The sequence below is a fragment of the Meles meles genome, chromosome 2 (genome assembly GCF_922984935.1).
Source record: "Meles meles chromosome 2, mMelMel3.1 paternal haplotype, whole genome shotgun sequence".
NCBI classification, from domain to species: Eukaryota; Metazoa; Chordata; class Mammalia; order Carnivora; family Mustelidae; genus Meles; species Meles meles.
This window is the reverse complement of record NC_060067.1, coordinates 65549206-65576693: the sequence shown is the minus strand read 5'-3', so window position 1 is coordinate 65576693 and position 27488 is coordinate 65549206. Positions and strand designations below refer to the sequence as shown.

The following is a 27488-nucleotide window of genomic DNA, read 5'->3' as shown; positions in this document are numbered from 1 at the left end:
GCTCCACCTGCAGGGCGCTGGGCGGCCGGCGAGCGGCTGGCTGCGCGGGCCGCGGGGGCGGAGGAGCGGGCGGCGCGAGGGAGGGGCCTGCGGAGCCGCGGCGGCGGCCCCAGCCCGCGCAGCCCGGCTCGGCCCCGGCTCGGTCGGCGCAGCGCCGCGCGCGTACCCTCCCGCCGCCGCGCAGCCAGGCGCCCGGGCACCAGGCCGCCGCCGCCGCCGCCGCCGCCGCCGCCGCCGCCGGGCGCACGACGCAGCGCGCACCGGCAGGGATGCGCGCCCGGGCCCTGGCCCACCCCCACCCGCGGCCGCCGCCCGCACGCCGCGCGCTCGCTTGACCGCGGCGCCCGCCCCGGCCGCCCCGCCCGTCCCAGGCCGCCCCCGGCCGCGATGCCCGCCCTCCGGGGCCCCGGCGGCCCGCGCCCCTGCTAGGCTGCGGCGGCATGGCCCGCGCGCCCGGCGCGACCTCTGCGGATTGCATCGGTGTGCGGCGGCGGGGCATGCCCAGGGCACCGGGCACGGCCTTCAATGGGCGAGGACACGGACACGCGGAAAATTAACCACAGCTTCCTGCGGGACCACAGCTATGTGACTGAAGGTAACGTACGTGTTGTCTGAGGCCCCCTCCGGCCGGCCGCGGCGTGGGGATGCCGTCGCACCGAATGCCCTCCGAAGGTTTGGACTGCGCGCTGTGTGTCGTGTCCCCCCACCCCACCCTACCCTACCCCACCCTGCCCCGGGCCCCGGAGGGAGGGAGCCCGAGGGCGCCAGCCTCCGCTACCCAGCGCCCTCCTCCGCGCCGCCCTCCGGCGGCAGCTTTCGGCCCCCAGGCCTGGTGGCATCCTGAATCGGCCCTGGCCATCATTTGTAAAAAGGCCATTCCTGCGGTTAATCTGAAGAAATCTAGGGAGATGTAGTGGAGATGTAGAATCTTGGGTTTCGCATTTCAGCCCTGCCCAAAGCCCACAGAATTTTCTAGGCTGCCCACTCCCCAGAAACGAAGAGGGATCCACGGGGAAAAAAATCCAATGCCAGACCCTCCCCCCCAAGAAGCTCGCTGTCCCGGGGCACTCCCTGTACCTCCAAAGGCAGGGGCCCCTCGTGGGTGGGAGACGGCGGCCGGTTTGGGGTTGGTCTTTTATTCCCGGTGAGTTATACTGAGACAGAAGGAACTGGCCCCAAACTGTCAGAATTTTCCCTTAAAAGTGGGACATGCCTTCCCAAAGGGGCCCTGCATTTGAAATCCCCCAAACTGGTCCAACAGGCCCAAGCCCAACCCCCACCCCGAGGTGGTAGAATCCCGCTGGTCAGCGCTGATGGACCTGTGACTTCCAAGGGTCTCTCTCCTCCAGCTTGCCCAGGGAATGGTGGGGGACAGCTCCCAAACCGCAGCCAGGGGCCTGCGGAGCGAATCCGTGAATGAAGATGGGGTGATCGCTAACCGCGGGGTGTCAGCATGCGGCAGAGGGGACACTTGCGCTGGAGACCTTCCCGGGTTTAGGGACTGGCTGCACCTTCCCTATGGGCCGACGAACTGGCCGCATAAGTGTTGGTGGGTTGGTAGCAAGAGGGTCCCCCGGTGGGTTCCCCAGTGGGAGGAGCCCTGCGCATGGCGTTCCGCGGGGCTGGCGCGCGTGGGTGCCTGTGTCAGGGAACCTTGTGCGGGCTTGGCGGCGGGGAATCGACTCCCGGGTAGTGTCCGCGGTCTAGTGCCTGGCTCTGCCGGAAATGAGGCCGAGCCCAAGCTGGAGTCCCGCGGAGGCCAGGGAGCGCGGGGCCAGCGCGGGGAGGGAGCCCTGCGTCCCGTCCGGGAGAGCTGTGACTTGATGTGTATCCTGGGCGGAGGGACGCTGAGGGGTGGCGCTCCCCGCTCCCGCGAGGAGAACCGCTGAGTCACGCTTTGCTGATGGGGGAGGGGAAAAGGAAGGGGGTGGGACTGCCTGGCTGGGTGAGGGCTCAGCTCCCAAGCTCGGGCTTTCTGGGGCCCAGGGACCTGAAAGTGGCCCTTTGTGGCCTGCCTTGGTGAGGGCGAGGTAGAGTCAGCGTGCGTCCGGATGTTTTTTCTGCGCGCAGGCTGCCGGGCGTAGAGGGTGAGAGGCCTCTGGGTTGTTGGCAGGTGCCCTTGTGGTCTGGCTCTGGCTGAGAGGGGATCTTGGCAGGTCATTCCGGTCTGGCTTTCTGCAGAAAGCCTCTGTTTTCTCATCTCAACCTTGAGGATGATGGGATGGGATGCAGGACTCTGATTAAAAGTAAAAACCCCTATGCCCGACCCATAGCGGACATTTGCAAACATTAATTCCTTCTTCATCCCACCCCACCACCCTTCTAGCTTGCTTCCAGAAATTTATTGGCTCTTACCAGAGCAGAGCAAGGAGGAAGTGCATCCTTTGAGAAAGAAGTGATGTTTTTAATTTCTCTTCATTCATTCAGCAAATATTTCCCTGCTATGTGCCAGTCATTGTTTTGGCCCTGGGGACTAGACAAAGATGCTGTCCTTGGGCAGCCTATATTCTAGCAGGGAGCTCTGTGCTATTGAGGGAAAGCCCTTCTCACTAAGTCTCGGTTTCCCCATCTGTAGAATGGGAGTGAGAATACCATCCTGCCTACAAGGTCTTAGGGTTTCTGGGAAGGGCCAGTGGGACAGTGGATGAGCGAGCAGTCTTGGAGCTGTAAATTGTTAACTGGCAGCTGAAGTTTGTTGAACACCTACTGTGTGCCGGGGCCTCACACAAGATCTTGTGTACATCGTGTCCCAATTTTATAGAAGAAACCGAGGCTTGACCTTGTCCACGCCCCAAACTGAGTGCCTGTATGTGTAGGGCGTAGGGCTTGGGGGCTGCTGTGCAGAGACGAGTGAGATCAGAAATTCCTGTCCTCGGGGAGAGTAGGGTCTAGGAGAGGAAGCAATAGCTGTGATTGTCATAATTAGAGTTAGATGCGGTTTCTGGCTGCCCTGCGTGAAGATGGACTCGCCCAGCACTGCACCTGGCATTTTATGCTCCATCACTGGGTAGGTTACGGATTTGGATGTCACTTAGACTTATGTTCAAAGCCTGCTTCTGACTCTTCTCATGCTGTGTAATCTTAGACAAGTTATTAAACCTTTCTGAGCCTTACTTTCTCCCTTTGTAAAGGGAGAAATAATCATAACTTATCTCACGTTATTACTGTTGGGATGATGGGTGATTATGCTAATACAGAAAATACCCAGCACAGTGCTTGGTCAGCTGGAGGTATTTAATCAGGGGCATGGGTGTAATTTATACAGTTCCTGGAAGAGCTTCGTGAGCAGAATATGGATGCTGAGATTTTGCGAAAGACCCAGGTGTACAAATTCCTGTTCCACCTGGTCATTTGGCCCACAAACACTCACTCACCACACCCCAGTGGCTCTGGCCTACTTCCTGTTCCTTAAGCAGGTCATTTTTTAATTCCTTGCCTCACAGCATTTGCACTGGCTGTGTTCTCTATCTAGACTATCTCCCTCCTGCTCGTCTCACTGCTGACTCCTCATCCTTTAGGTTTCGAGTTAAATGTCATCTTTGCCAGTGGGAGTCCTGCTTGAGTGCCTGAATCTCCACTTGTAAAATCTCAAACACTTTGGGAAGAGTCTAGATTTTGTTAGTCATTCACACCTTGGTATGAATTAGTCAGAGAAGACCCCCCCCCCCCATCCCGACCCCCTTTAACTCTTGGCTCAGCTCAGCTGATAGAGTGTTGTCACCACGAAGCATGGGTGCAGGCCACCCGGGGACACAGAACTTTGAAAGGTTGAGGGGAGGGTGCTGGGCAGAGCAGTACAGTTGAGTCTATCAAGACAGTAGAAGGACCTGGACCCTTGGGAGAAGGATTGCCAGGGGTAAGAGAGTGCTAGCAAGTCTCTGTGGGTTTAGACTTCTCAAGAGCCAGATATGGCCCAGGAAGGAATGCTTCCTGGCTGTGTTCCCTTGCGTAGCCATGGAGCTCAGCTTTGGGGTGAGTGAAGCAGACGTCTCGAGGCTAGTCTGATCTACAAACCCCTTCCTCACCTTCAGTCATCAGTGTTTAGGGGCCCGTCTTCTGTTGGGTGTGGCCCTGGGCAGGCAGTGAGGGGCCAGACAAAGGGTTTTGGGGGCTCACACCCCAGGGGAGGTGGCAGTGGTCATTCCCAGGCACCTGAAGGGGAAGGCTCTTGAGGGCACGCTTTCCTGCTAAGACCCCAGGCCCAGTTTTTTTCCCTCGAGCGTATCAGCCATGAACCTCTGTCATACACGCGTTGCGTGCCTCTTGGATTACAGAAAGACGCCTCCGTTTCCCTGACCCCATATGCTCGCCATCCTCGCGTGTTGCATGTGATTTCAGAGCCATGGGCATATCCTCACGGACTGTGTGGCTGAGGAAATGAAGCAGGGACTGGGACAGGGAGTTGTTAGGGTCAGGAGACTGTCATCAGCCTGTCTGAACCCAGCAGCTGGGCAGTTTCTGCAGCATGGAATTGTTTTCGTGTTTTGGACTAGTTGCGTGGGGATCCTGTTGGGCTTCTGCCCAGGCCTAAACCACACTGGGGAGGTGTGCTATTTGTGGGGGCCAAATTTGCCCCCCATGGGGGGTATTGAGGCTGATCTCCCCAATAGCTGACCCCTCACCCCACCAAGATCATAGCGGTTCTCAGCCGGAGACCTGTGGCCATAGGCTGGGCCAGCTTGGTCCTGGGGTCGTGCGTCCCTCTTGCATTGATGGTTCCAGAATGCACATGGGCTTGAGTGGACGGTAGAGCTGCAGGAAGTCAGTCTCTCTCTTATGAAGGGACAGGAAAGCCCCCCCATTGTTGCCCGCAGCCACCTTGAGACCATGAAGGGAGTAAGCCCTAAAGTGACAATGCTCTTGGTGCCCAGGTAGAGTGTGAGTGGCTGCTGGGGTCTCTGTGACTCGCTGATGCCCCCCCCCCCCCAGCTCTGGATTTCCAGTTTCATGGGCTGGCACATTCCCTCATCGCTTTACACCTTAAGCCAAGTTTCTGTGACTTGTAGCCAGCTACGCCCTCTCTCCTGCTTATCCGGAAGACCAGGAGGCTCCCTTGTCACTCATGGCCAACATCTGAGCTCCCTGAAACCAAGAGGGAGTTTGATGTGTTCACTTGCTGTTTAAGGAATCCTCCGTGATGGCTTTCATTGTACTCAAGTCAAAGCTGCCCAATTCTGGTTTCCCTTTCTCGGCCGTCCCGAGGAAGCATTTCCAGCCCAATGAGAGATCCCAGGATCTGGAGTCAGGAGACCCACATCTCCGGTGGGGTCTGACTCTAGGTTCACCATCTTGGGTGGGTCACACAATCTCAGAGCCTTAGTATCTTCTCTGGATTTCTGCTTTAGATCACTTGAAACAAGGGATGTAGTGTTGTTTGATATGGTAACATGTCGTGAGCTCCCCACCCTGCTTTGTGGAAGGAACACTGCCCATGAATTCATGGCGTGCAATGGCTTGATGTGTATAAACATGTCCGGCCCAGAGCCCTGGACCCAGTCAGTGCCTAATAATCGTGGTCTGCCAACAACGATGCCTGCTCCTTTGGGGTACAATTAGAGTAGCCCTAAGAACGATCATCAGACTGGCTAACCCCACCCCATCCCCACTCCACCGGGAAGTGGAGGCTCAGAGAGGTCCTTTGTGGTTCTGCCCTCAAGCCAGCCCAGAGGGACAGTGGGGAGAGCCAGCGTTTGGTTTGGAAAATCAAGCAGTGGACTTCTGGATCTCCACCTCTTCCTTCCAGTTAGGAACATCACTTCCAGGAGCAATCCTGAAGTTTCCCAAGGTCATGCTGTCTCCATTTCAGGGCTGGGGGTGGCGAAGGCAGCTGTAGGGTGTGGGGGCTCATCGCTGGATATTCTCTGTTCAGCCACATCACATCTCTGAGCCTCAGTCTCCTTGCATGGCCTCCTGCCCTGGGTTGTCACATGGCGCTGAGGAGCAAAGGCCACGCAGACTCCAAAGGGCTACCTGTGTGGGGGAGGGCTTCCTGTTGTTACCAGTTTCCCCAAACCACATTGGGCCACACTGTAAGCAACACACTCGTTTATTTCTAATCATTCCCAAGGCAAGGGTTGGTGCAGTCATGGGGTAGGCTTTTTCTCATTTTCTTTCTGCAAGATGGGAATCAGATTCTAATAAAATTTTCCACATCATCTCCCGGTTGTCTTAACGTGCTCCAGCTTTTGATTTTTATCCTTGAAGCCCACAGAGCCAGGGGACCTTATTGTAAGAGGGGGCTGTAGGTCCCGAAGTGTGACTGTGTGTCACCCCGGGTTTAATGGCCAGGACTGGAGTAGCCATGGGGACGAGAGAGAAAGGACAGTCTCCAGTCTGCTGCACTAAGATGCACATGGTTAGCAATTTGTGATAGTTCCTTCCAGTCTTTTTTTAATACCCACGTCTGTGTTTAATACAAGCTATAATTGCTCCATATAAACCGTGTTGAAGGCGATTTTTTAAATGAAACATAAGCTTATAATAGAGTTCTCCAGTGTTTGGCGGGCTTCCTGGTTGTACAACCCGTGCAGTCACGTGGGGCCCTCCACACTCAGGAGGCCTGTTTTTGGTTTCGTACTCTGCCATTGCCATGTTGAAAGTTTTATAATTTTATCTCCCAAACTCGCGTTTCATAAGTGACATCTGATGGGACAGTGGAGCGGGTGCCTGAGCAGAGGTGATGCCCACAACACGTGTTTTGGCTGTTTTGTGTGGCTTCTGTACACACTTAACTCACGTGCACTTTGAGTGTCGCTGAGCTCCTGCACGGTCTTGCTTGTGCCCTGGATGGGCATGCCCACAACCCTGTAGGCAGTGGTGGGTGCAGACAGTATGGAGAAGCCACTCTTTTCCCTGTGAACCAGAACCTGATTTGGACACAGAAGGGAGAAAGTGACATTCCAAGGAGCACGAGGACCAAGGAACCCGGTTATCACACCCCCTTACCCCATGATACGTCCTTGTGTGAGCTGATCGCTGAAGCTGAGCAGGATGACCCAGCAGGGAAGGGAAGGATGGGACAGCCACAGTCCTTTCCTTTCAACGCCTGTTTATCATTGAGCCAGGGGAGAGGAGCTGTGTGTGGAATGTGCAAGCATCAAAAACTGAAGTAAAGCCAGATGAGCTGGTTTGGTGTTGTGTTCCTGCTGCCCTGTAAGAGGAAAAGACACGTGCCTATGGAAGCGACCAGTTACGAATTGTGTATTTCAGTGATTCTGCGTTCCAGTTAAATACTCTCATATTTGTATTTAAAACTGGAATTACATAATAGAATGATGAGTGGCAAAATCCATGCTAGTAATTTAAACTTTCTTTTTTTTTTTCTATTGACAAGGAGTGGCAAATGACACCATGGCAAGTCATGGAGAAAATGAAAGAGCGTTATTTTTTAGTATCTTTAATGACGGTTTCCCCCTCCTTTTTGAACAGGGCGCTCTGAGTTTTCATTGTGCACTGGGCCCTAAAAAATGATAGAATTGGCTCTGCTTTGCCCTTTGGGACAGGCTGGAATTGAAGGGGGAAAGAACCCTTGGCCCGCCTCCCACCCCTCTTCGCTTTTGTGATTGGTGGAAATGTGAGAGTCTGTCACCCATTGGGCAACTTCTCCTTAGGGGCGGAGCTAAAATATTAAAGGTCGCTGCTCCTCCCCTGCCCATTGGGCCCTTAGGGTAGGCTGTTCCAAGGAGATGCCCACAGGTCTCTCATTGCAGATTCCAGCCTTTAGACCTCTCTCTCTCCACAGGTCCAAGGGGAGGGGCAGTAGACTAGGGGTCCCTAGCTCCTCCCACCATTACCATTAATAAGGCAGATTTGATTGCCCTCTTGTCCACCTTCCCTGTGTGATCTCAAGTGCTGGGGGGGGGGGGGGCGGAGGAGGGATTACCCAGCTGGTAACCCCAGCGCCGCCCCCGAACTCCATCCTTAATGGGCTGCACATTGTTCCTGTGATGGGTGTCCCATAGTCCAATTACTCACCCCCTGATGTTGGATAACGAGGTGGCTTTTTTTCTCCTTTAACTAACGCCAAGTGAATGAGCCCCTTCTATGAATGAGGACACCCTACTCCCATCCCTCCCCCTAAGTCTGGAATAATTTCTTACAAGAGAACTCTGTGCATGCAATTTTATGTAAAAATTATGAGTATGTTTAATGTTCTTGACACATATTGCCAAATTATTCTCCAGAGAATTTTTCTGTTTTACCACCTGCTGATCAGCATTTGGTATCCTAATTCATCTGACCTCCGCAGATATCATAGATGAAAAATATTTGTTTTAGTTTATGTCTGAATACCAATGAGGTGGGACTTTTTTTTTCCTTTTGTTCAACAGACATTTACTGTTCCCCCTTATAAGCCGGGGGGACATGAGATGCTGGGCGTGCATTATTCATTTGACAGAGAGAGACAGTCTCACTGTCTCTGGGGCAAAGCATCCAGGTCCTAGAAGGCATGTTTCGAGAGCTCTGTGCTCCTGGTTTCATTCTGTGGACAGGAGCCAGGCTCTGTCCTTGAAAGCATGGGGCTGTCTCTCCCAGGGTCTCAGATGCCACTGAGAGAGAGCTACCACCTGCAGAGTGCCCTGGGGAGTCCTGCTGGTTAAATCAAGCCCTACAAGAGAGATTCCCCTTTCTGACCACACTGGCAGCCAGCGGCCCTCGTGCAAAATGACCCATATGGACTTTAGTATTAAATAATTGTAAAACAAATGTAATAACCATTAATATGATTAACCATTTACTGAGTGCATACTATATAGCAGGCGTGATGCTAAGTACCTCATCTTACTGGTTCTTGACAAAATCCAGTGTTGTATGTATTCTCCCCATTTTACAGGGGAGAAAGCTGAGGCTTGGGCACTGGCCCTGAGTACCATGCATAAGGGGCAGAGCTGGGGTTTGGACACAGGCTGCCTGCCTGCAGAACCCACACTCCTGACCTCCACCTGTTGTGGAAGGACCAACAGGGCAGGGACGGGAGATCTGTTGAGATCTGATTTCTTGCCTGGCTTGGGAGGGTGTGGGATTTGAACCCAGGAGTGCCTGGTGTGGTGCTCAGGCTGAACTTGTGGCAATGAATGCATCTGTCATGTCCATGTGTGTGGTTAAAGGCAATTGAGATGGGCCAGGAGGAGGAGGGATTCCCTTCCCCTGCACAGGGGGTGGACGTGGGGGGCTGGCCACAGCTCTGCAGAGGACAGGTGCTTTGGCACTGAAGGGAGTGGCATTCTCCAGGTCAGAAAGTGATGCCCTTTGGGACATGGCATTTGAGTACATTCCAGGCACAAAGAATAGTGTGTGCGAAGTGACATATTTTTTTTTTCTTTTTTTAAGATTTTATTTATTTATTTGACTGAGAGAGAGATCACAAGTAGGCAGAGCAGCAGGCAGAGAGAGAGGGGAAAGCAGGCCCCTCACTGAGCAGAGAGCCTGATGCGGTGCTCGATCCCAGGACCCCGAGACCATGACCTGAGCCGAAGGCAGAGGCTTAACCCACTGAGCCACCCAGGTGCCCCATGAAGTGACATATTCTTGTCTCTTGACAATGTCCGGGGTCCTTGGCCTGAGCCTAGGAAGCAGTTGCCAGGCAGCTCGGGGTGAAGGGCCCACCTGGGAGCCACTGCGCTGTTCAGGATGGGCCCTGCCTCCTTGTACAGTAGAAGCTATTGTCCTCCACAGTCCTGGGCTGAATGGCCCATTGAGGCAGGACAAAGACAGCTCAGAGATCCCAGCTGCCCCAAGCAGGGATAGGATCACCAGCTCAGGCCTGGGGCTTCCTCTGAGCCTGCCTGGCCTCCTGCCTTCCTCCGCCCTGAGGAGATGGTGGCCTTGACACCTGAGTCTGCCAGTGCTGGGGCCTGAGCTCTGGTCCTGGCCCAGCTGGCAGGTGCTTCCGCCTCAGAACCTGGTTCCCCACCTGTGAGACTTTCTGTGAGTATTGGGTAAAATCTCTATATACAGACATAAATCTCCGTAAAAGGCAGCTATTTGTATTATCAGATGAGCTTCTGGCTTTTTTTTTTTTTTTCAATTTCAAAAAGGTTTTTTTTTAATTTTTAAATTTTTTTTTTATTCTTTAAAGATTTTATTTATTCATTTGACAGAGAGGGATTGCAAGTAGGCAGAGGGAGAGGGGGAAGCAGGCTCCCTGCCGAGCAGAGAGCCCGATGCAGGACTCTATCCCAGGACCCTGAGATCATGACCTGAGGCTTAACCCACTGAGCCACCCAGGTGCCCCAATTTCAAAAGGGTTTTAAGGAGACTTCCAAGTACGTACAGAAGTAGAGGAAATAGGATCTGGAATCGCTCCTCTCCCGTGACCTTGCTCCAGCCACTGTGAAGATTGCACCATGCCCCCTTCGTTGACTTTCCTCTCTTTCTGGCTGAAGAATTTTTTAAGCCAATTCAGCCCTTTGGTCATCTCCCCACTCCCTCAGCAGGCCAGGGCACATCTTGCCTGCCCAAGTGCCACCACCAGCCCTACCAGAATGAGTACTCATGCCTTCCCATCCGAACACTCAGTCATCCCGGCAAGGTCCCTACTTGTCTCACAAATGCCTTTTTCTAGTTATTGGGTTTGATCTAGGATCCTGAGTCCTGCATCTGAATGAGGGTGTTCTGTCTCTTAGGTCTTTCCTGTTTGAGACCAGTCCTCTATCCCATTTCCAGATCACTGAGTGTGGAAGACATTCATTACTCTTCTGGAAAGATTACAGTTTTACCCCCCCAGACTGTGTCTGGCTCCCAGTTGACTGATGGGTCTAGAAGGCTGCCAGGCAGTTGCCTGGATCCTAGGAGTCAGCCCCGGGGCATGCCGCTCTCTCCCTCCAGGGTCTTCCTCACCCTTCATCAGCTGGGAGAGCCTGGTCACATTACTCAGGGGGTGTAAGTGTCTTCACCAAGACCTGGCCAGATGGCAGATTCATGAGCAAGAACAGTGGTTTCTGTTGGAAGCCGTTGAGTTTTGAGATTTATTACATAGCAGTGGAGAACTGGAATAGTCCTGGATTCCCAGATTGAATTCCCAGTTGTCCCAGCTCCTGCTTCTTCTGAGATGCCTTGTCTAGCTATGGTGCTCTCCTTGATTCTGTAGCTCTTCCAGAACCTTCCAGGGACTTCCTTCTTATGTGTGTTTGCCTGTGTCAATTTCTGTTCCTTATAACCAAAGAACCCTCATTCCCAGTCCCAGCCAGGACAGTGACTCAGCTCAGGTCATAAGATAGGACTGGCAGCCAGGCCTTTCTGAAACCTAGGACCCAGAGTCCTGCTCCATGAAACGTCAGTAGATAACAGATATCAGACACATCTGCTTCGTCTTACACAGCTCAGCACTTGCCACCCACCGGGTGCTGGGTAAGAATGTGTCTGAGTGACCCAGTGAATAAAAGCCACCCTTCTGCCTAGCCACATCCTCTGAGCACATAGTCTTCTCTTTAAAAAGTTCAGATAGGTGCAGATTTCAGTGCCCATGTTCCTGTTAAATCACTCCAGACCCATAGCCACATGGATCAGACTTGAGCTACCATGGAGTGGAGACCGTGAGGAAATGCATAAAGCAAAAACGTTGCCGCTACCTTTTCAGTGTGCAGATCACTCAGTAAATAACAGGTGCATGTTGTGGACCATGACCCGGTCACTTCTTTTGGCGTCTGTCGTTGGCTGGTCACCGCATATCTTTTAGTTCACAGACAGCAAAGCACGTGGCAGCGCCACCTCCTTGTCTCCTCCTGAGAAACCCATGGGACGCTTTATGCAAATGGCAAATCAAAAAGAGGGAATTGGCTAATAGATGATGGTCAGCAGGGGAGTGAGGGTGACCCGGCTAGAGCAGAAATAGGGATGTGGGGAAGGTGGGCGGAGTTAGAGAGGAAATTGCCTACTGGACTCTCACGTGCAGCCAGGTACACGGACTGCGGGAGATCTTACTGACTCTAGAAGATGTTTCCTGGTGTTGGACGTACATGGGGTAAAATCGTAAGAGTTGACTTGAGCTTGGGAGGACGGGTCTCCAAGGCACAGACAAGGTGCCAGCAGTCGGATGGTCAACAGAAGCAGCACTGTCCAAATGACTCCCCCACGCATTTGTTATTACAAAGAATTAAAAACACTTGAATTCTTGATATTTCTGAGGTTTTTAAATTACTGTCCTAAATACTGGTTTCACTATTTTTATTTTAAATTTCTCTATACCCTTAAAACTGTCAGAGAATTTTTTAAGACTTAAAGATTTTTTTTAAGTCACTGAACATTGGGGTACCTAGTAGTGCCATCGGTTGAGCATCTGACTCTTGTTTTTGACTTAGGTCATGATCTCGGGGTGGTTGAGTTTCAGCCCCATGTCAGGCTTTGAGCTCAGCACAGAGTCTGCTTGAGATTCTCTCTCTCCCTCTCTCTCCTTCTCCCTCTGTCTCTCCCCTGTGCTCCCAGACACACACTCTCCCCTGCCACCCAAATAAATAAATAAATAAATAATAAAATAAAAAAAATCACAGGATATATGTAATTTCCACACTGATTATTAAGATCACTTTGAATGGGGCACCTGGGTGGCTCAGTGGATTAAACCGCTGCCTTTGGCTCAGGTCATGATCTCAGGGTCCTGGGATTGAGCCCCGCATCGGGCTCTCTGCTCAGCAGGGAGCCTGATTCCCCCTCTCTCTCTGCCTGACTTTCTGCCACTTGTGATCTCTCTCTCTGTCAAATAAATAAATAAAATCTTAAAAAAAAAAAGATCACCTTGAATGATTTGGGCGTGCACCATCAGTTTTGTTGTCCCCCAAACTGAGAACTCCCTGTTTTCTTTCTGAATGAGCGGTATACCACATTGCCCTTCCACAGTGATGTTCTAAGCCCTGGCTGGAGGAGTGCAGTCAGTAGTCTCCTTATTGAAGGCAACTAGTCAAGAATATTAAATAATGCAAATTCCTTGCTGTGGCAATGGTCATGCAGCCCATGGATCACTGTGAGTGGGACACACGCCTTCCCTCCACGGCACTCATCATGCAGACCTCCAGCCAGCCCGTCTGCTTTGTGAACGATCTATCACAGAATGAACTGACTGAAGGAGTCAGAGGCTGAATGATTGTGGCTCCTACACCAGATTTCAATGTGAAAGATGATAAAAACAACCCAGAATAGTTTATAGCCCCAAGGAGAGGTAAGGCTCTTTATTGAAGCTGTGAAAATATAATCCATCATCATAATGTATCCCATATCGTCAGACTGTGGGAGCTAAGTTTCATGTATGTTAAGATGCTGCTTGCAAGAAGATTTTAATTCTAGTTTTCTATTCTATCTCATTACAGAAACATTCGAAAATGCAGGAAGTAGAATGGGGGGGATATCCTGGTGTCACTGCCCCAGAAATGTTCCAGTTTTACTGTATTTCCCTGTTTACCCTTCCCCTATAGATGGCCATATAAATACAGTTTGTATCTTTTAAAATATTTAACATCCTGGGTGCCTGGGTGACTCAGTTGGTTAAGCAACTGCCTTCAGCTCAGGTCATGATCCCGGAGCACCAGGATCGAGTCCCTCATGGGAGTCATGGGAGACACTGCTCCACAGGGAGTCTGCTTCTCCCTCTGACCTTCTCCTTTCTCATGCTCTCTCTCACTGTCTCTCTCTCAATAAATAAATAAAATCTTAAAAAAAAATAAATAAAATATTTAGCATCCTGAAACATTTCCCCATGTTGTCATAATTTCCGAGTAAATAATTTTTAATGGCTGCATGATAGCCCATCACATACATATAATTATTCATCCAATAACTAGGTATGGATCTATTCATTAGACTGGAGTGGATGCCTGCAGTGGGGGTGTGGGTGGGTGGGGAGGGGCTGCGGGAAGGAGGAATTGGGCCCAGCCGGAGACGGTCTGGAACCAGGGAGACATAAACAGATGGTGGTGATACAGCGTGCTGGGTGCTGCTGAGAGACAGTGGGACGCCATAGCTGGGACCCCATGGCAGGGTGGGGACAGGACTGAGTCAAGAGCTAAGGAGCAGCCAGTAGGGAGTCGGGGAGAAGCTGTTCCCAGTACTCAGATGTTATGGCAGAAGCAGATCGAGAGAACAAGCATGGCCCTAGGGTTGCTGGAGCATTAACTTTTGGGGTCTTGGAGCCCCAGGGCTGGCCTGGTTCATGAGAAGACAGACCAGACTACTTCTGGGAAAGGGCCCTTGGTCATCTGTCCGGGCACAGGAGGAAGAGGGAGCAAGACCGGCCAGAGGTCTCCGGGGGTTTGGAGAGCGAAGTGGGACTTGGGGGGGGGGTGTGGAATGAAGATCAGAGTGGGGTGTGAGCACCTCCAGGAGAGGTGAGAAAGTTCCCCCCACTCCCACCGCAGTGAGGCTCCTGGGTGGGCAGGGGAGGGGGGTAGAGGTGAGTGTTGCACGAAGGGGAGGTAGGCTGGGAGGGTTTAGTGGCCAGCCCCATAGAGGGAGGAGGGTTGAGCCTCCTTTCATGATCTGTCCATACAAGAGTGCTCCTGAGACTGGCGCACGGGGGACAGTGGGGGGAGGGTGGAGGAACGGCCCCACTTCCGGACACCGGCATCCCAGCTTTGGGTGCCGGAAAGTGAGATATGAGATCATCCTCATCAGTGTCTTCCCATATTTCAGGATATTCTTGTCTCTGAGTATCTGGGGATGCAATTTCTTGGTGAAAGGATAGGAGAGCTCTTAGGGCTTGAATAAAGACGTGACTCTCATGTTGTCACTAAAATTAAAATAAAATTCATCAAAAATTTTTGTTTGGGTGATCTTCAAAAGTATAAGTCCACAGGTATCCTGCAGCTTTGGCCAAACCGTAGATTAGAGTGAACCCATCAATCTGTGTCTCTCCCGCTTGAGGAAAAAGAGGGTCGATTTCAGCTGTGGTGCCTGGTGACTTATGACTGTTTCACGGTCTCTTGATATGTGTCTGATGGTGATGGGTTTCGGCTGTGCGAGGAGGACTCATGCTACGAACCTTTCTCTGTGTCTACAACTCTCTTGGCTTCATGGGCGATTGACCATGGCGGGCGGTGAGGATGACAGGCGAAGCTATCACTTCTTGACTATTATGGTGTCACATGTCGTGGTGACATCGTACCCACCCTCGGGGGTGGTGGGACTCCCTTTTGTGTATCAGGATTTGGAGCCCCCGGAAAAGTCAGGTAGCATGCCTAGAGTCTCACAGTGGATGTTATGTTAACTATTATGCCTTGACAAACCATTCTAAATCTTAGTGACTTAAGGTGACAACAGTTTTATCATGTCCTCTGGATTCTGTGGGTCAGGAATTTGGGCAGGGCTTGGCTGGGTGAATTGGCTCTGCATGGCCATTGCTGAGTCCCCACTTCTAAGCCAGTGGGTGGGCTGGTCTGTAGGGGGTTTCACACACATGCGTGGTGGGGATGGCCGGGATGGTGCGCTCCCCTGGGACCGTCAACAGAGCCCCTCCAGCATGGCAGTCCCAGGGCGGATGGACTCCTTCGGGGGCAGCTGGCTTTCTCAGATCAGGTGTCCCAAGAAGCAGGTGGAAGACTTGACTTCCTGACCTCCTTGGAGTCTCCCTCATCAGTCCTGTGGCTTTAGTTCAGTTGAGTCACCGGCCAGGCCAGGTTCCAGGGGAGGTAGAGTCTGCCTTTGGATGTGGCAAAGGCCAGGTCCACCGTGGAAGAGCAGATGGGATGGGAGACAGTGCCGTAGCCCTCGTTGGGAAACCGTCTGCAGCAGATGGCCGGCCGAGCCAAGCTCTGTGCTGGGTCTGACCTTGGAGCGGCTGCATCTCCAACTGGGGAGCAACATTCTCCCTTGCCGTCCTGACCAGCCAGCAGAAACGGAGGCCTCTTCCCCGTACCATTTCCCTGATCAGGAGTAAAAAACCATCCTGTACTTTTGCCAGTCTAAATACGGAGTTCGTGGTGATGGGGACGAACCTTGAGGCCAGTATGCTCAGTGAAATAAGGCAGACAGGGAAGGACAAATGCCGTAAGATCCCACTTACATGTGAAATTGACAAAGGCCAAAGGCGTGGAAATGGAGACCGGGATGGTGGTTGCCAGGGGCTGGGGGTGGGGGAAATGGGAGATGCTGGTCAAAGGGTACAGCTTCCAGTTATAAGATGAAGCAGCTCTGGGATCGAATGTCCAGCAGGGTGACGATAGTTAACAGTACTGTCTTACATACTTGAAAGTTGCTAAGAGAGAAGATCTTAAATATTTTCATCGTAAAGGAGAAATGGTAGTCATGTGATGTGGTGGAGAGCTTAGCTAATGCTATGGTGGTAATCATTTAACAGCATTTGAGCAGATCAAATCAACGCCTTAAACTCACACACCTTAAACTTACCCAATGTTACACGTAATTGTATCTCCGTGAAGCTGGAAACAAAGAGGTGAAACAAGAGGTGAATACAAGCTTTCTTTAGGAGGTAGATTTCCTGCAGACCTGTCACTCCCTGTGTGTCCCAGGCAGAAGTTGTTAACACAGAGGAGGGTGGGATTGGGGGCAGCAGGGGTCGCCCCCGCCCCTCCCCCCCTGCAGGTGCACTGCGTTGTGTGCCCACATCAGGGAAGGTGGCTTTGGGTGGAGCGGTGCTTGCTTTCTTACCAGGGCCCCTGAGGTGGGGGAGGAATGCTGAAGAGAAACAGGTGTGCTGGCTGGTTTTCTGCTTGGCTTGACTCTAAGGACACACTGACCTCATGGATCACCCTGTTTGCTCAGCCTCACGGAAGCAGTTTTATTGGAAACCATTACAGCGTGGTGGCCCGGGCTGAGACACAGTGTACGTGGCATCCGCCCCCCGGGTGATGGATGCCATGCTCTGAGTGAACGTGGTGGAGGGGAAGAGAGCTGCCTTGCCATTCAGTGAGAGCCCCTGTGTGCCTGCAGGGCGGGGTGGGCATTGTCCGGGCATTGTCGCTGAGGCAGATGTCATCATTGTCCCCATTCAGCGGACAGGCAGCTGGGAGCTCAGTGAGATGAAGGGACCAGAGTCTCACTGCTAGGACTCTCTTTAGCCTGTCTGCCCCTCTCCCCTCAGCCCTCTGGCTCCCTCCTCCACCAGGCTGCTCCTTTGCCGGAGACAGGAACACCTTTGGGTCTTGCTCCCAATGAGAGGTGAGCCTTGAGTCCCAGGCAATGACCTTTCTCCTCCAAATCCTCTCCTCTGGAGCAGGGGAGCATTGGGGTGCAATAAGGGCTCCCCTGGGTCTCTGGGCTCAGAGTAAGAGTGTGTGTGTGTGGGGGGGTTCCCTTTCCTTTGGGTATTAGCAAAGCTAATGGAAAGAGCTTTGTCTGTCTACCAGGGATTATGCAGGTGCCTTGGAACAGGCAGGTGCCTTGGGTTTGGCCAAAGAGATGGGCTCAGCCTGTGCCCTCAGGACCCTTGGCCAGCCTGCGGCTCTGGTGGCCCAGTGGGTATTCATGCCTTTAATTAACAAAACGAAACAAAACACAAAAATCCAGCTTTTTGGAGATGCAATTGACATATTGCTGCAATTCACCCATTTAAAGTCTACAACGCGACGGTGTTTGGTATATTACATGATTGATTTTTCAAAAATTGAGGCAGAGTACACATAACATAAAGTTTGCCCTGTTAACCCTTTTTCAGTGTACAAATGCCTCTAATCACATCCACAGTGTTGTGCAACCATCACCGCTGTGTATTTCCCAAAACCCCATAATCACTCCAAGCAGAAGATCTGAACCCATTAAGCAACAGCCCTCCCTCCCCCCCGCCGCCTGCCTGCCTCTCTTAGGGACCTCGTGTAAATACAGTCACACACTGCATGTCTTCTGTGCCTGGCTTGGTTCCCTGGGCATATGCCATCCAGATACATCCGTGTCGGAGCAGCTGGGAATGAGCCTCAGGGTCACCGGGATAGAACTAAGCCTCACAGGTGGTCTTGGTGTTGCGAATGTGGGTGAGGCGGGGAGAAACCTGGCCAGAGCACCCCTCCTCCAGCATTTGCTGGTGCCTGGGTGACATGCGGTGGGCCTGTCCTCTCTCCAGCCAGAGGGCACGTGGCTTATCTTCTTTGCATCAAGAGGTAGGAGTGATTCTCCCCATTTTACAGCTGAGGAAACTGAGGGCCCCGGGAGGTAGGACTCCCCCAGCCAGGTGGAGGCGAAGCTGGGTTGCACCTGGGCACCAAAGGGGACTCCAGTCACCCCGGGGCTGGTGTTCCTTTGCGTTCACGTTCCTGTGTGCTGTTGACCTGCCCCAGCCTCTCTTGGTGCCCCTTAGCTTCATCTCTAAGCCGGGGCCAAAAAGAATGTCTTCTTGGGGTCTCTTCAAGGCTGGACAGAGAGGTAAAGTTCCCATCAGAGGCTCCTCTTCCACTGAGCAGGGTAACCCCAAGTGGAGGGAGACTAACACACTTGGGGCATCTCAGGGAAAGATGCTGCAGGGTGGCTCTGAAGACCTTGACCCTTGGCCCTGACCCTTCCCAATCCCAACCTTGCCATGAACCACCTGAAGGACATCTAGCAGCATGGCCTCTAGGAGCAGGAGGCGGGGATGGGAGCGGCCGGTCCGGGCAGCAGGCAGGCAAGCCCGCCATGGGGGCAGCATGGCCAGCCCAGCCCTGAAGGCTCCTGTGGTGCCTCCCATGTTCTCGGGAGGGTCCCAATCTGTGCTGGGCCAGAGGGTGAATGTATCCCCAGGAGAGTGTGAGCTGGGACAGCCAACAGGACAGAGCTAGCTCCAAGGACCCACACGGGCCTTGTGTGAAGGCCTCTGTAGATGACTTTGTTTCCAGTTGGCTCCCTGAGTCCCCGACTTGGAAGTGTTTGGGGTGCAGCTGGGAGGCTCCAGGGTCAACTCTGTGAACCCCGTGTGAACCTCAAGTAGACCTCCCTGATGGCATCTTCCCTGGGGTGACCCAATTAAAAAACAAAACAAAACCGCAGACTGGGACACACTACGTGTGTGTCCAAAGGGGGACCATGGGGCAGCAGGTGGTAAACTGGGGCAGTGGCTGAAAACCTGGAGGTTGGGGTCCCTTGCAAGGGGCGGTGTGGTGTGGGGCAGGTAATGATGGTGGGCTTGGAGACCCCGTGCAGACGCAGGCTCTCCTGGTGACTGGCTGCGTGACCCTGGGGAAGCCACAAGGCCTCCCTGGGCCTCAGTTCCCTCATTTGTGAAATGCAGCCTGTCTCGAGGGCACAGATGCCCATGTGTTTTCTGCAGAAGGAACATGCGGCCACGAGGTCCCAGACCAGGAGCAGGGGCCCATTGTGGGAAGACAGGTGCTGGGAAGTGAGGCAGGTCCCCTATACTTTGACAGACTCCAGTGTTCACACATTTGGGATCTGAGGGGGACGTGGGGATGTGCGTGATCATTGTGAGGGACACATGGCCCTCAGGCCAGCAGGAGGTGGCTGGACCCATTTATACATCTAAGGAAGGCACAGGCAGAGCGGGACTCTGCCCCTCTGGTCTGGTCTGGTCTCCTGTCCAGGCTGTCGGGAGGCTCTGATCCCCAGCCCTGGTCCCGGGAGGGGTCCTCAGTACCCTGCCCCACTGCTCCAGCACTCCAGGGCAGGGAGAGGGTGCTCTGGTTTGTGGGTTTGGGCTAAGTTGTGACATAAGGCTGGGGTGGGGGTGGGTGAGGTCATTTCTGTGTTCTGGAAGAGCCAATCTTGTTGGTGTCAGGGCTTACTTCCCATCCTCCTGGCTGAGCCCGATCCTGCATACTGAGTCCTCCTCTCCCTGTCAGAGGGAGCTTCAGGCTCGGGCAGGAATGGGGGTGCCATTTATAGGGTCTCCAGATACCCCAGGCGAGCCCTCAGGGGGAGGAGGAAGGAAAGGGTTACTGAGCACAGAGAAGGCCCAGGAGCCCTGGAGGGCAGGCAGGGGTGTCCTTTTGCTCCCCTGCCTCCCTGGCCACCCCCAAACCGGGCCCCATGGGACAGCAGGGATGGCACGGAGGTAGCTGGGAGTTCATTATGCTTCGGCTTCGGAAACACATAGCTATAAAAACCTACCAGCGGTGCAGCCCCTTCTCCATAAAACAGGCTTCGCTGGATTTATAACCCGAGGCCCTGGTCCGGGGCTGCTCTCAGAGGAGGAGAGAAGCAGCTCTCTCCGTGCTGAGAGGTGGTGCCGTCGGTTGCAGAGGGCTCAAAAAAACAGGGACCGGGAGAGAGGGCACGTCCAGTGTTCATGTGTTAGATGGACTTTGTCGCCGTAAGACGCTGCATTTGGCTGGGGGATGTGGGACGTTTGGGAGGGGAGAGAGGCAGAAGAGGAGGAAGGCTCACCCTGCTGAGAAGGAGACTCACGTGTGAGAGGACTTACGTTTACATGAGGTGTGAATCTTTGGCCCGTGGTTTATTGAGCTCATACTACGTGTTAGGTGCTTTGCTGGGAGTGGGGAATAGGGCCATTGATGTGCTTGACAAGGGCTGTGTTCCGAGAAGTCCCCAGAACAGTCAGGGTGGACGGGGGTCAGTGCTGCGATGGTGGCAGGGAGGAGCCTCGGGGCTGGGCTTCCCAGAGGAAGTCCTGGGTGGTGGGAAGTCAGGGAGGGCTTCCTGGAAGACGTATATTCGCTCAGTGTGTATTTATTGAGGCATGCTATATGCAGGCATTGAGATTGGTTTGGGGGAGAACGGGAGACCCCAGGTCCTGAGAAAGTTCTGGAATCTAAGGAGGAACAGGAGAGGGGAAGATGGTTCTAGAACAGTGAATTGGAAGTGGGTGGCACGGAAAGGGGGAAGCGGAGGCAGGCCTGGCTCAGGACTCCTTGTGGGTGTGGGATTGTTATGGCCTCCCGATGACAGGCAAGGAAACGGAGGTGGGGGCTTCGCAGCTCCGACGTGGGTGGGCTGCAGATGCCAAACCCAGGCCCTCCATGGTGTGCACAGACCGCCCTGTACCTCTGGGGCCTTGGGGTGGGCACTGTGTCCAGGATGGCTCACAGTGCTTGTCGGCGGCCCCCCATTGGCCTTCCTTCATTGTTGGCCAGAGTGCTTTGAGCAGGCGCTGCGGGGCCGGATCCCCCAAGCTGACCCACTGTGCGTCTCATCTGGTGTTTTCCTTCAAGCTCTTGGCAAGCTGCCAGAGTCCGGCTGAGCTGCTGCTCGATTTTTCTCTGACCCAGATGAAGAGCTGGGTAGCCATACACCCACTAAAGCAAGAGGCAGAACCCTGATTTCCGGTTAAAATGCGGATGTCCATGGCAGGTGAGGGAAGCCGGTGTTGGTGGAATAGACGCCAGACACTGGCCAGAGGCCCCAACCACGATCCTTGTCATGATAACCACCTGCAGTTGGGGCCGGCTCCCCCTTCCCCCAGCCCCTCACCGATGAGAAAAATGAGGCTCAGAGAGATCAGGCTCCCTGCCCAGGTTTGCACAGCCAGCAAGGGAGTGGACTTGGGATTCAACCCAGCCTTGCCTGACTCCAGAATGTACGCCATTTCCGCCACACCCGGCATCTCCCAGAGCTAATTCTGCTGCTGCCTAAGACTCCGCCCCCAAAGCCATCTGGGACACACAACACGAGTGACACAGAATTAGGAGGGAATCCTACAAAAACAGGGCATGGCAGCTTTCGCAGCTGATTGGAATCTGCCTCTTTTCAGGGCTCTCTGCCTCCCAACCCCCAGCCCAGTTCCTGCACCCAGACCTGCTATTTCCGTGGAAATCATAGCTCACCAGCATTTGCCTTCTGGTGAAAGAAGAGAAGATTCTGGCCCCTTGGAGCCGGGAGACTGTGCGCTGTCCAGGTGGCCTGGCGTCCTGGGGCTTTGAGATTTGCTTCCCCGCTGAGTAGATTTACAAGTCTCCTGTCTGCTTTGGGCAACACACCTTGCTGTGCACGGGGCGGACTTCTTGATGCGGGAGGTCCTCTGAACAGAGCCCATGATTGGGGCCCATGGATGAGGCACGGGGCAGTTGGAGGGCTGGGGGCCCCAGGGGCCTCGCATCGGTACGGCTCTGTACTTTCCTTTCTCTCAAGTATGTGTTTTGTGGACTTTTACGAGCAGTTGCTTTTACAGTCATTAAAAAAGAATCCAACTCATTTTATTGTTAAAAATTAATGTCACGTATTCACATGATAAAAAATGCTGGGAGCACGCAGAAGCCCCCTATGAAAATACTGTTCTTTCTGAATTGGCCCGGAGAGTTACGCTCTGTTGTGTTTAGCGGCTGCAGAGTTCTGGGTGGGGATGGCGCTGTCACGTGTTAGACAGACCTGTCTCATTTTGTTCTGTTCCCTGTTTTGCACGATGCTGCAAATGAACCCCCGTGCCATGTATTTTGAGTAAGGTAGCCAAATCTCTGGTGTCCGTTTCCCCAATCCTTACCAGCACTGGGTTTCATGGCTCTCTACCCTTTGCAAAGCCTTTCCTTCAGAAACAGTCCCGAGGCCACCTCTCTGCTGCCTGCCCCCCAGGTGGGAGGACGCTGAGTGGAGTACGCCCAGGCCCTGTCTGCAGGTGTGCACACTGTACCTGGCTGGCCCCGAAGACTCCCTCTTAGGGGATCGAGGTTGGCTGGTTGGTGACTAGGGCTGATGGTGGGGCTTCCAAGGGGCTCTCTGCAGGAAACGGCATCCTCAGAGACATTTCAGTAGTCTGTTGGGGCCAACTCTGCCCCCCACTCCCCGTTATCCAAGACCTCACTTAACCTGATATAGGGCCTTCAGCAGCACGTTCCCTTTGGGGTTCTGCCCACTAGCTTGTGGTCCCTTTGCTTCCCTGGGGTGAGGGGAACAGCCAGATGTAGGTGGCAATTCCTGTCCTTGGCCCTGCTCCAGGCGTTCCTGGCTGAAGGCCCCAGGGAGGGTCTCTTAGCTTCCTCGACCTCAGCTTTTCCACCTCCCAGGTCAGCAGAGCCTGAGCACCTTGGCCTTGGTGGTTCTGGCTGGGGGTTCTCCCTGAGTCCTAGGAGCCACAGTGCTGTGAGGTGGACCCTGGGACTCGCTGGAGGGATGGGGTGATCCCAATGGAGGGGATAGTGACTTGCAGCATAGGTTGGGGGGACTCTCTCAAGGGTCAGGTTGGGTCCCGAGCCTGAGACTTCATCTACCCATAGCCTGGAGCTGGGGAAGGTGGGCTGACCCGGGCAGGGCAGTGCAGGGGGCCCCATAGTGGGCTGTGAGCAAGTGTCAGGGGACCTGGGCCTGAGTCCTGCCCTCTACCCTCTCCGGACCTCAGTGTACCCATCAGCAAAGTAGGGGCAACAGTTCTCAAAGTCAGAGGGTGGCTTTGAGAACCACATGGCACAGGAGGTGCCTGGTGCACGTTTGTGGCCAGTGCTGTTCTGGCTAGCCGGGCGCTCTTCTTCTTCTCATTCGCCCACTGCATGTGATGGCCGGTGCACCCCACGGGGAGTGTGCAGGAGCCTCCCACTCTCCCTGCCCCTAGCAGGGGCTCAAAATCCTTTGATGGCATGAACCGAAGAACTTTAGAATTTTAGGAGTTCTGAAGAACTCAGAATTTTAGGATTCTGAGGCCAGCACGGCCCCAGCAAGGGGAGGGAGGCAGTGATTTGAGAACTGCAGGTGTCTCCGTATCTGGTCTTAGCCGGGGCGCTGGAGAACGTGGAGGCTCTGAGTCACGGGCTGGTCTGGGTCACTTTGGGATGACAGACCCTGGATTAGACCCCAGGGCCACGTCCCTGCAAACCTGGGCCCTCCCGATGGGAGACAGATGGATGCTGTTTTAGATGCCATGGGTGATTTCCTCCTTGTTGTTCACTTGCCAGGGAAGTGGTCTTGTGCACCTCCTCCCCACCCCTTGCCAGCAGGGAATTGAGGTTAAATTGACCTCCAGGCCCGGCTCACCTCTGCTGCCGGAGTGAGTGGGTGGGCGGCACGGGGCTGAGCCCTGGGCCTCAAAATTTCCATGGCATCCTGTGTGCGGGTGAGAGTCCGCCTCCCTCCACTCCCTCCATCACATTTATCCCCGAGCACTTCCTCCGCAGGGAAGACAGCAGCCTCTTACGGGGTTATTTCAAGGGGATCCCCATGGAAACGGAGAGTGGGAGGCTCCCTCGGCACTGGAGTGTTGGGAGTTGCCTGCGCTGCCTGTCCCTGGCCCATCCGGCTGAAGGGTGTGAGGGTCTCACCCAGGCCTCCCTCTGCACCTCGTGGGTCTCAGGCTGGGAATCCCGGGTCCCTGCTCTCGTCCACGGGCAAGTGTGACCCCCAGCACTGCCTCCTGAGCCCCCCAGTCATGTGACACTGAGACTGGCTCACAGGGACCTCCAGAGGCTGGCTGGGGCTGCTCTTTCCTTCAGCAGGTGGAGGGCTGTAGCCTCCCCCAGTTCTCTGGGCATGGCACTTTGAGCCTATTAACCAGCTGCTGCCTGAATAAGGCTGTGGTTCATCCCTCAGCCCTCTATCCAGCACACTTGCATTTCACCAGCAGAATCTTTTGCTCTGGGAACGTGCTGGTACGGATTGCATTGCGTCCCATCCCCGGAGCCTCCCTTTTCTCATCTGATCAGTGGGGGACACAGACTCGTGAGGAGCAAGCTCCTGGAGGCAGGAGGACCCTGGGGAGACCTGCAGAAGTGTCCTCGGGGTGGTGAGACTCATCCGCTCTCGCAAGACCCTGCATAGGCACGGCGCATCTCAGTGTGCGGCGGGCTTTCCCACCTGTGCCCTGTTTGTTCATGAGGCAGGCGGCATTCATGTCCATTTTACAGATGAGGAAACTGAGGCTCAGGGAGGCGTTGTGATCAGTGCCCATGTCTGGGAAGAGGCAGAGCTGGAGCTCAGCCCAGGTCTGATCCAGCTCTGCTGCTCCAAGCAATGGGGCAGCTGCTAGGGCTGGCAGCAGGGGTGGGTTAAGACCACACAGTGGCCCGAGGCAGGGAGGGGCGGGAGGGGTGAGGCTTGGCAGGCCCGTGGGGTGGGGCTGGAAAAGTGATGTCCCCTATTCTTCCAGGTCTGGTTGCGCTTGGTGGCGGTGGGATGGGGGACGGTGGAAGGGGACATTGAAGATGCTGCAGGCACCTCTCCAAGTTCTAGAGTCTCAGGATAATAACTGACATCTATGAGCATTTCCTACAGATCAGGAGCTGTCTGAGCTCTTTATCTTAATCTTCAACATGGCCCCCTAGGGTAGGTGGTCACTGCCTTTGTCACTGGCTTTTTACAGGTGAGCGAACTGTGCCCAGAATCCCTCAGCTAGGAGTGGCAGAGCCCACATTCAGGAAATGCCAGCTCTCAGGGTCAGGGCGAGGTCCTCAGGTCAGCACCCAGATGAGGTCCTCGGGTGGACTGGAGACCACGTGGCCACTCAGGGACAGCAGATCATCTCTTCCTCTTCAAATTCTGGGACACATGAGGGCTGAGGCTCAGGGGAGGGACCCCCTTGCTTCCCTCGGAACACCATGTCAGTGGGAGAACATTTGGAGCGAGCAGGAAACTTGGTGCTTAGAAAGGCCTCTTGAACCACATGGATTAGTGAAAGTTACACATGTAGAACCCCGCTTTTCTTGCAGTTTTAACTTTGCAATCTCACTAGCCTGTGTATGAGCCTGTGCCTTTATGTAAGAGAACTGCCACCTAGCTTGCTCTTTGGACGTTTGGTTCACAGATGCAAAAGCTGAGCTCCCTTGGATAATCGGTCCTTCTGCAAACTTGCTTAATTAACTTCCCCCAAATTGGTTCCAGTTGGATTCATTAAATGCACAGTTGCTGATGCAGATGTGAAATGATCCCAGCATGTCCTGTCTTACCTGGGCAGTGAGCACGAGAATCTGGAATGTTCTTAGCTGTAGCACACAGATGACCAGGAGTCACCCTGAAAAGGCTCAGGGAGAGGTTTTTGAGGCCGCCCGGCTGTGGATGGAAAGGTGCCCCGCAGAAACGATCCTTGGATGTTTCTCTGATCTCTGTGGGATCATTATTATGTGTCACAGTAAAAACTGCTGAGTGCAGAACCATCTGCCTGGCTAGTCATCACTCAGAGAACACGGGGACATTGGACCTTCCATGTGCAGATTCCTTATGTTCAAAGAAGGTTAGAAACTAAGGCTCTCCACCCTTAGTAGCCTCGGAAATGCAGAATCATGGTCTCTGAAGCAGCAGAGCCGTAGAGGCAGAGAGAAGGAGCGGGGTGACTTTGAGACCCTTGGGGGAAATTGCGGGAGCGAGAACCCTTGAGAGTTAGCGGCACGGTGCATGCAGAATTCTCAGGACTCCTGGCTCTTCTACTTCCTACCTGGGGCACTTGGGGCAAGTTATGGGGCCTCTTTAAGCCTCAGTCTTCTCATCTGCAAAATGGGAGAAGTAGCAATGAGGCTCTGCTGTTGTCGGGAAGATAAAGAGAGAAGATGGGTGTGAGGGCTCCTGGGTGGCTCAGTCATTAAGCAGCTGCCTTTGGGTCGGGTCATGATCCCGGGGTCCTGGGATCGAGCCCCGTGTCAGGCTCTTTGCTCAAGGGGAAGCCTGCTTCTCTCTCTCCTACTCCCCCCTGCTTGTATTCCCTCTCTCACTGTGTCTCCCTCTGTCAAATAAATAAATAAAATGTTAAAGAAAAGAAAAGGAAATGGGTATGGAAAATGGCTGTCACTCGGACTGATACCCCTCCTGGCCACGCCCCCTAGCCACCCGGGCCTCTGCAGACACAGACATCCTCTAATAAGGGTCAGGGCTAAGGTCTGATTTATCACTCTGGTTTCTGTACCTGGGGAGGCTAGCTCTCCTCTGTGTCAAGCACTTGGTAGCCATCTGTAGAGTCAGTCTTTGTCCGTGATTTGGTTCTGGGCTGTAATTTTCTTGATCTGTCTGTTCTTTCCTCGATCCCGGGCAAAGGGCTGCAGGCAGTCCAAATCTGAGACCGGGGTGGTGGCTTAGGCTGCTGCTGAGCTGGGCTGGCTCAACACTGGCCTTGTCACGCTGCTTGCAAGCCTGCGTGGGCCAGAGGAGGCAGCCGGATAAGCTGCACCCAGGAGCCATCTGTTCCCAGCCCTTGGACCAGATGGTCTTCAAGGACACCTGGGGGCGGAGTAGGGAGGGAATACATTTACTGAGCACCCAGCATCTTCCGGAGCCTCTCTATCACCCTGTAAGCCCGGCATGGCCATTGTGATCATACAGACCAGGAACACGAGGCCCAGATTGGTCGAGTCACTAGTGAAGGTCACACAGCCAGGAAGTGGTGGCATGGGATTTGAACCCGGGGCTTCCTGATTCTTTGCTTGTGTCCTTTCCACCATGCTGCTGAGGTTCGCCATCGTCTGGCTGAATATGGCACCAGTGACTTATGGGAAATATCCATAAATAGGGAGTGACTCATGCAGGAGTAAGCCAGTTCCTCTCACGGTGCCTGATGACCCCCAGGTCCCAGAGGTTCCTAGGGATTTTGAATGCCAGCAGTATCGGGCAGCCAGGACAGAACGTTTGGGCTGGAGGGCACCCCGTTTGTGTCACAAGATACCCATGGTCTGTACAAACCTTCCTAATAAAATCAGCTGAAGACGGAGAAGCCAGAGTCACGTTTATGAGATGGTGCTGATAGTATGAAGGTTGATCAG

The 27488-nt window shown here is 53.9% G+C and overlaps 1 protein-coding gene across 2 annotated transcripts in view; it reads left to right on the top strand.

Annotated features, from left to right (window-relative positions):
* The first annotated feature begins 369 nt into the window (after positions 1-369).
* The window catches only part of PPP2R2C (protein phosphatase 2 regulatory subunit Bgamma), a 125024-nt gene continuing 97905 nt past the window's right edge, over positions 370-27488 (top strand). Inside the window, exon 1 of one of the 2 annotated variants that reach the window (XM_045997863.1) lies at positions 370-595. In XM_045997863.1, coding sequence (XP_045853819.1) covers positions 526-595 — 70 coding nt within the window. In that variant the 5' untranslated portion in view covers positions 370-525. Of the gene's footprint in view, positions 673-27488 lie in introns of both variants that reach the window. The other variant, XM_045997864.1, reaches the window with a different exon arrangement.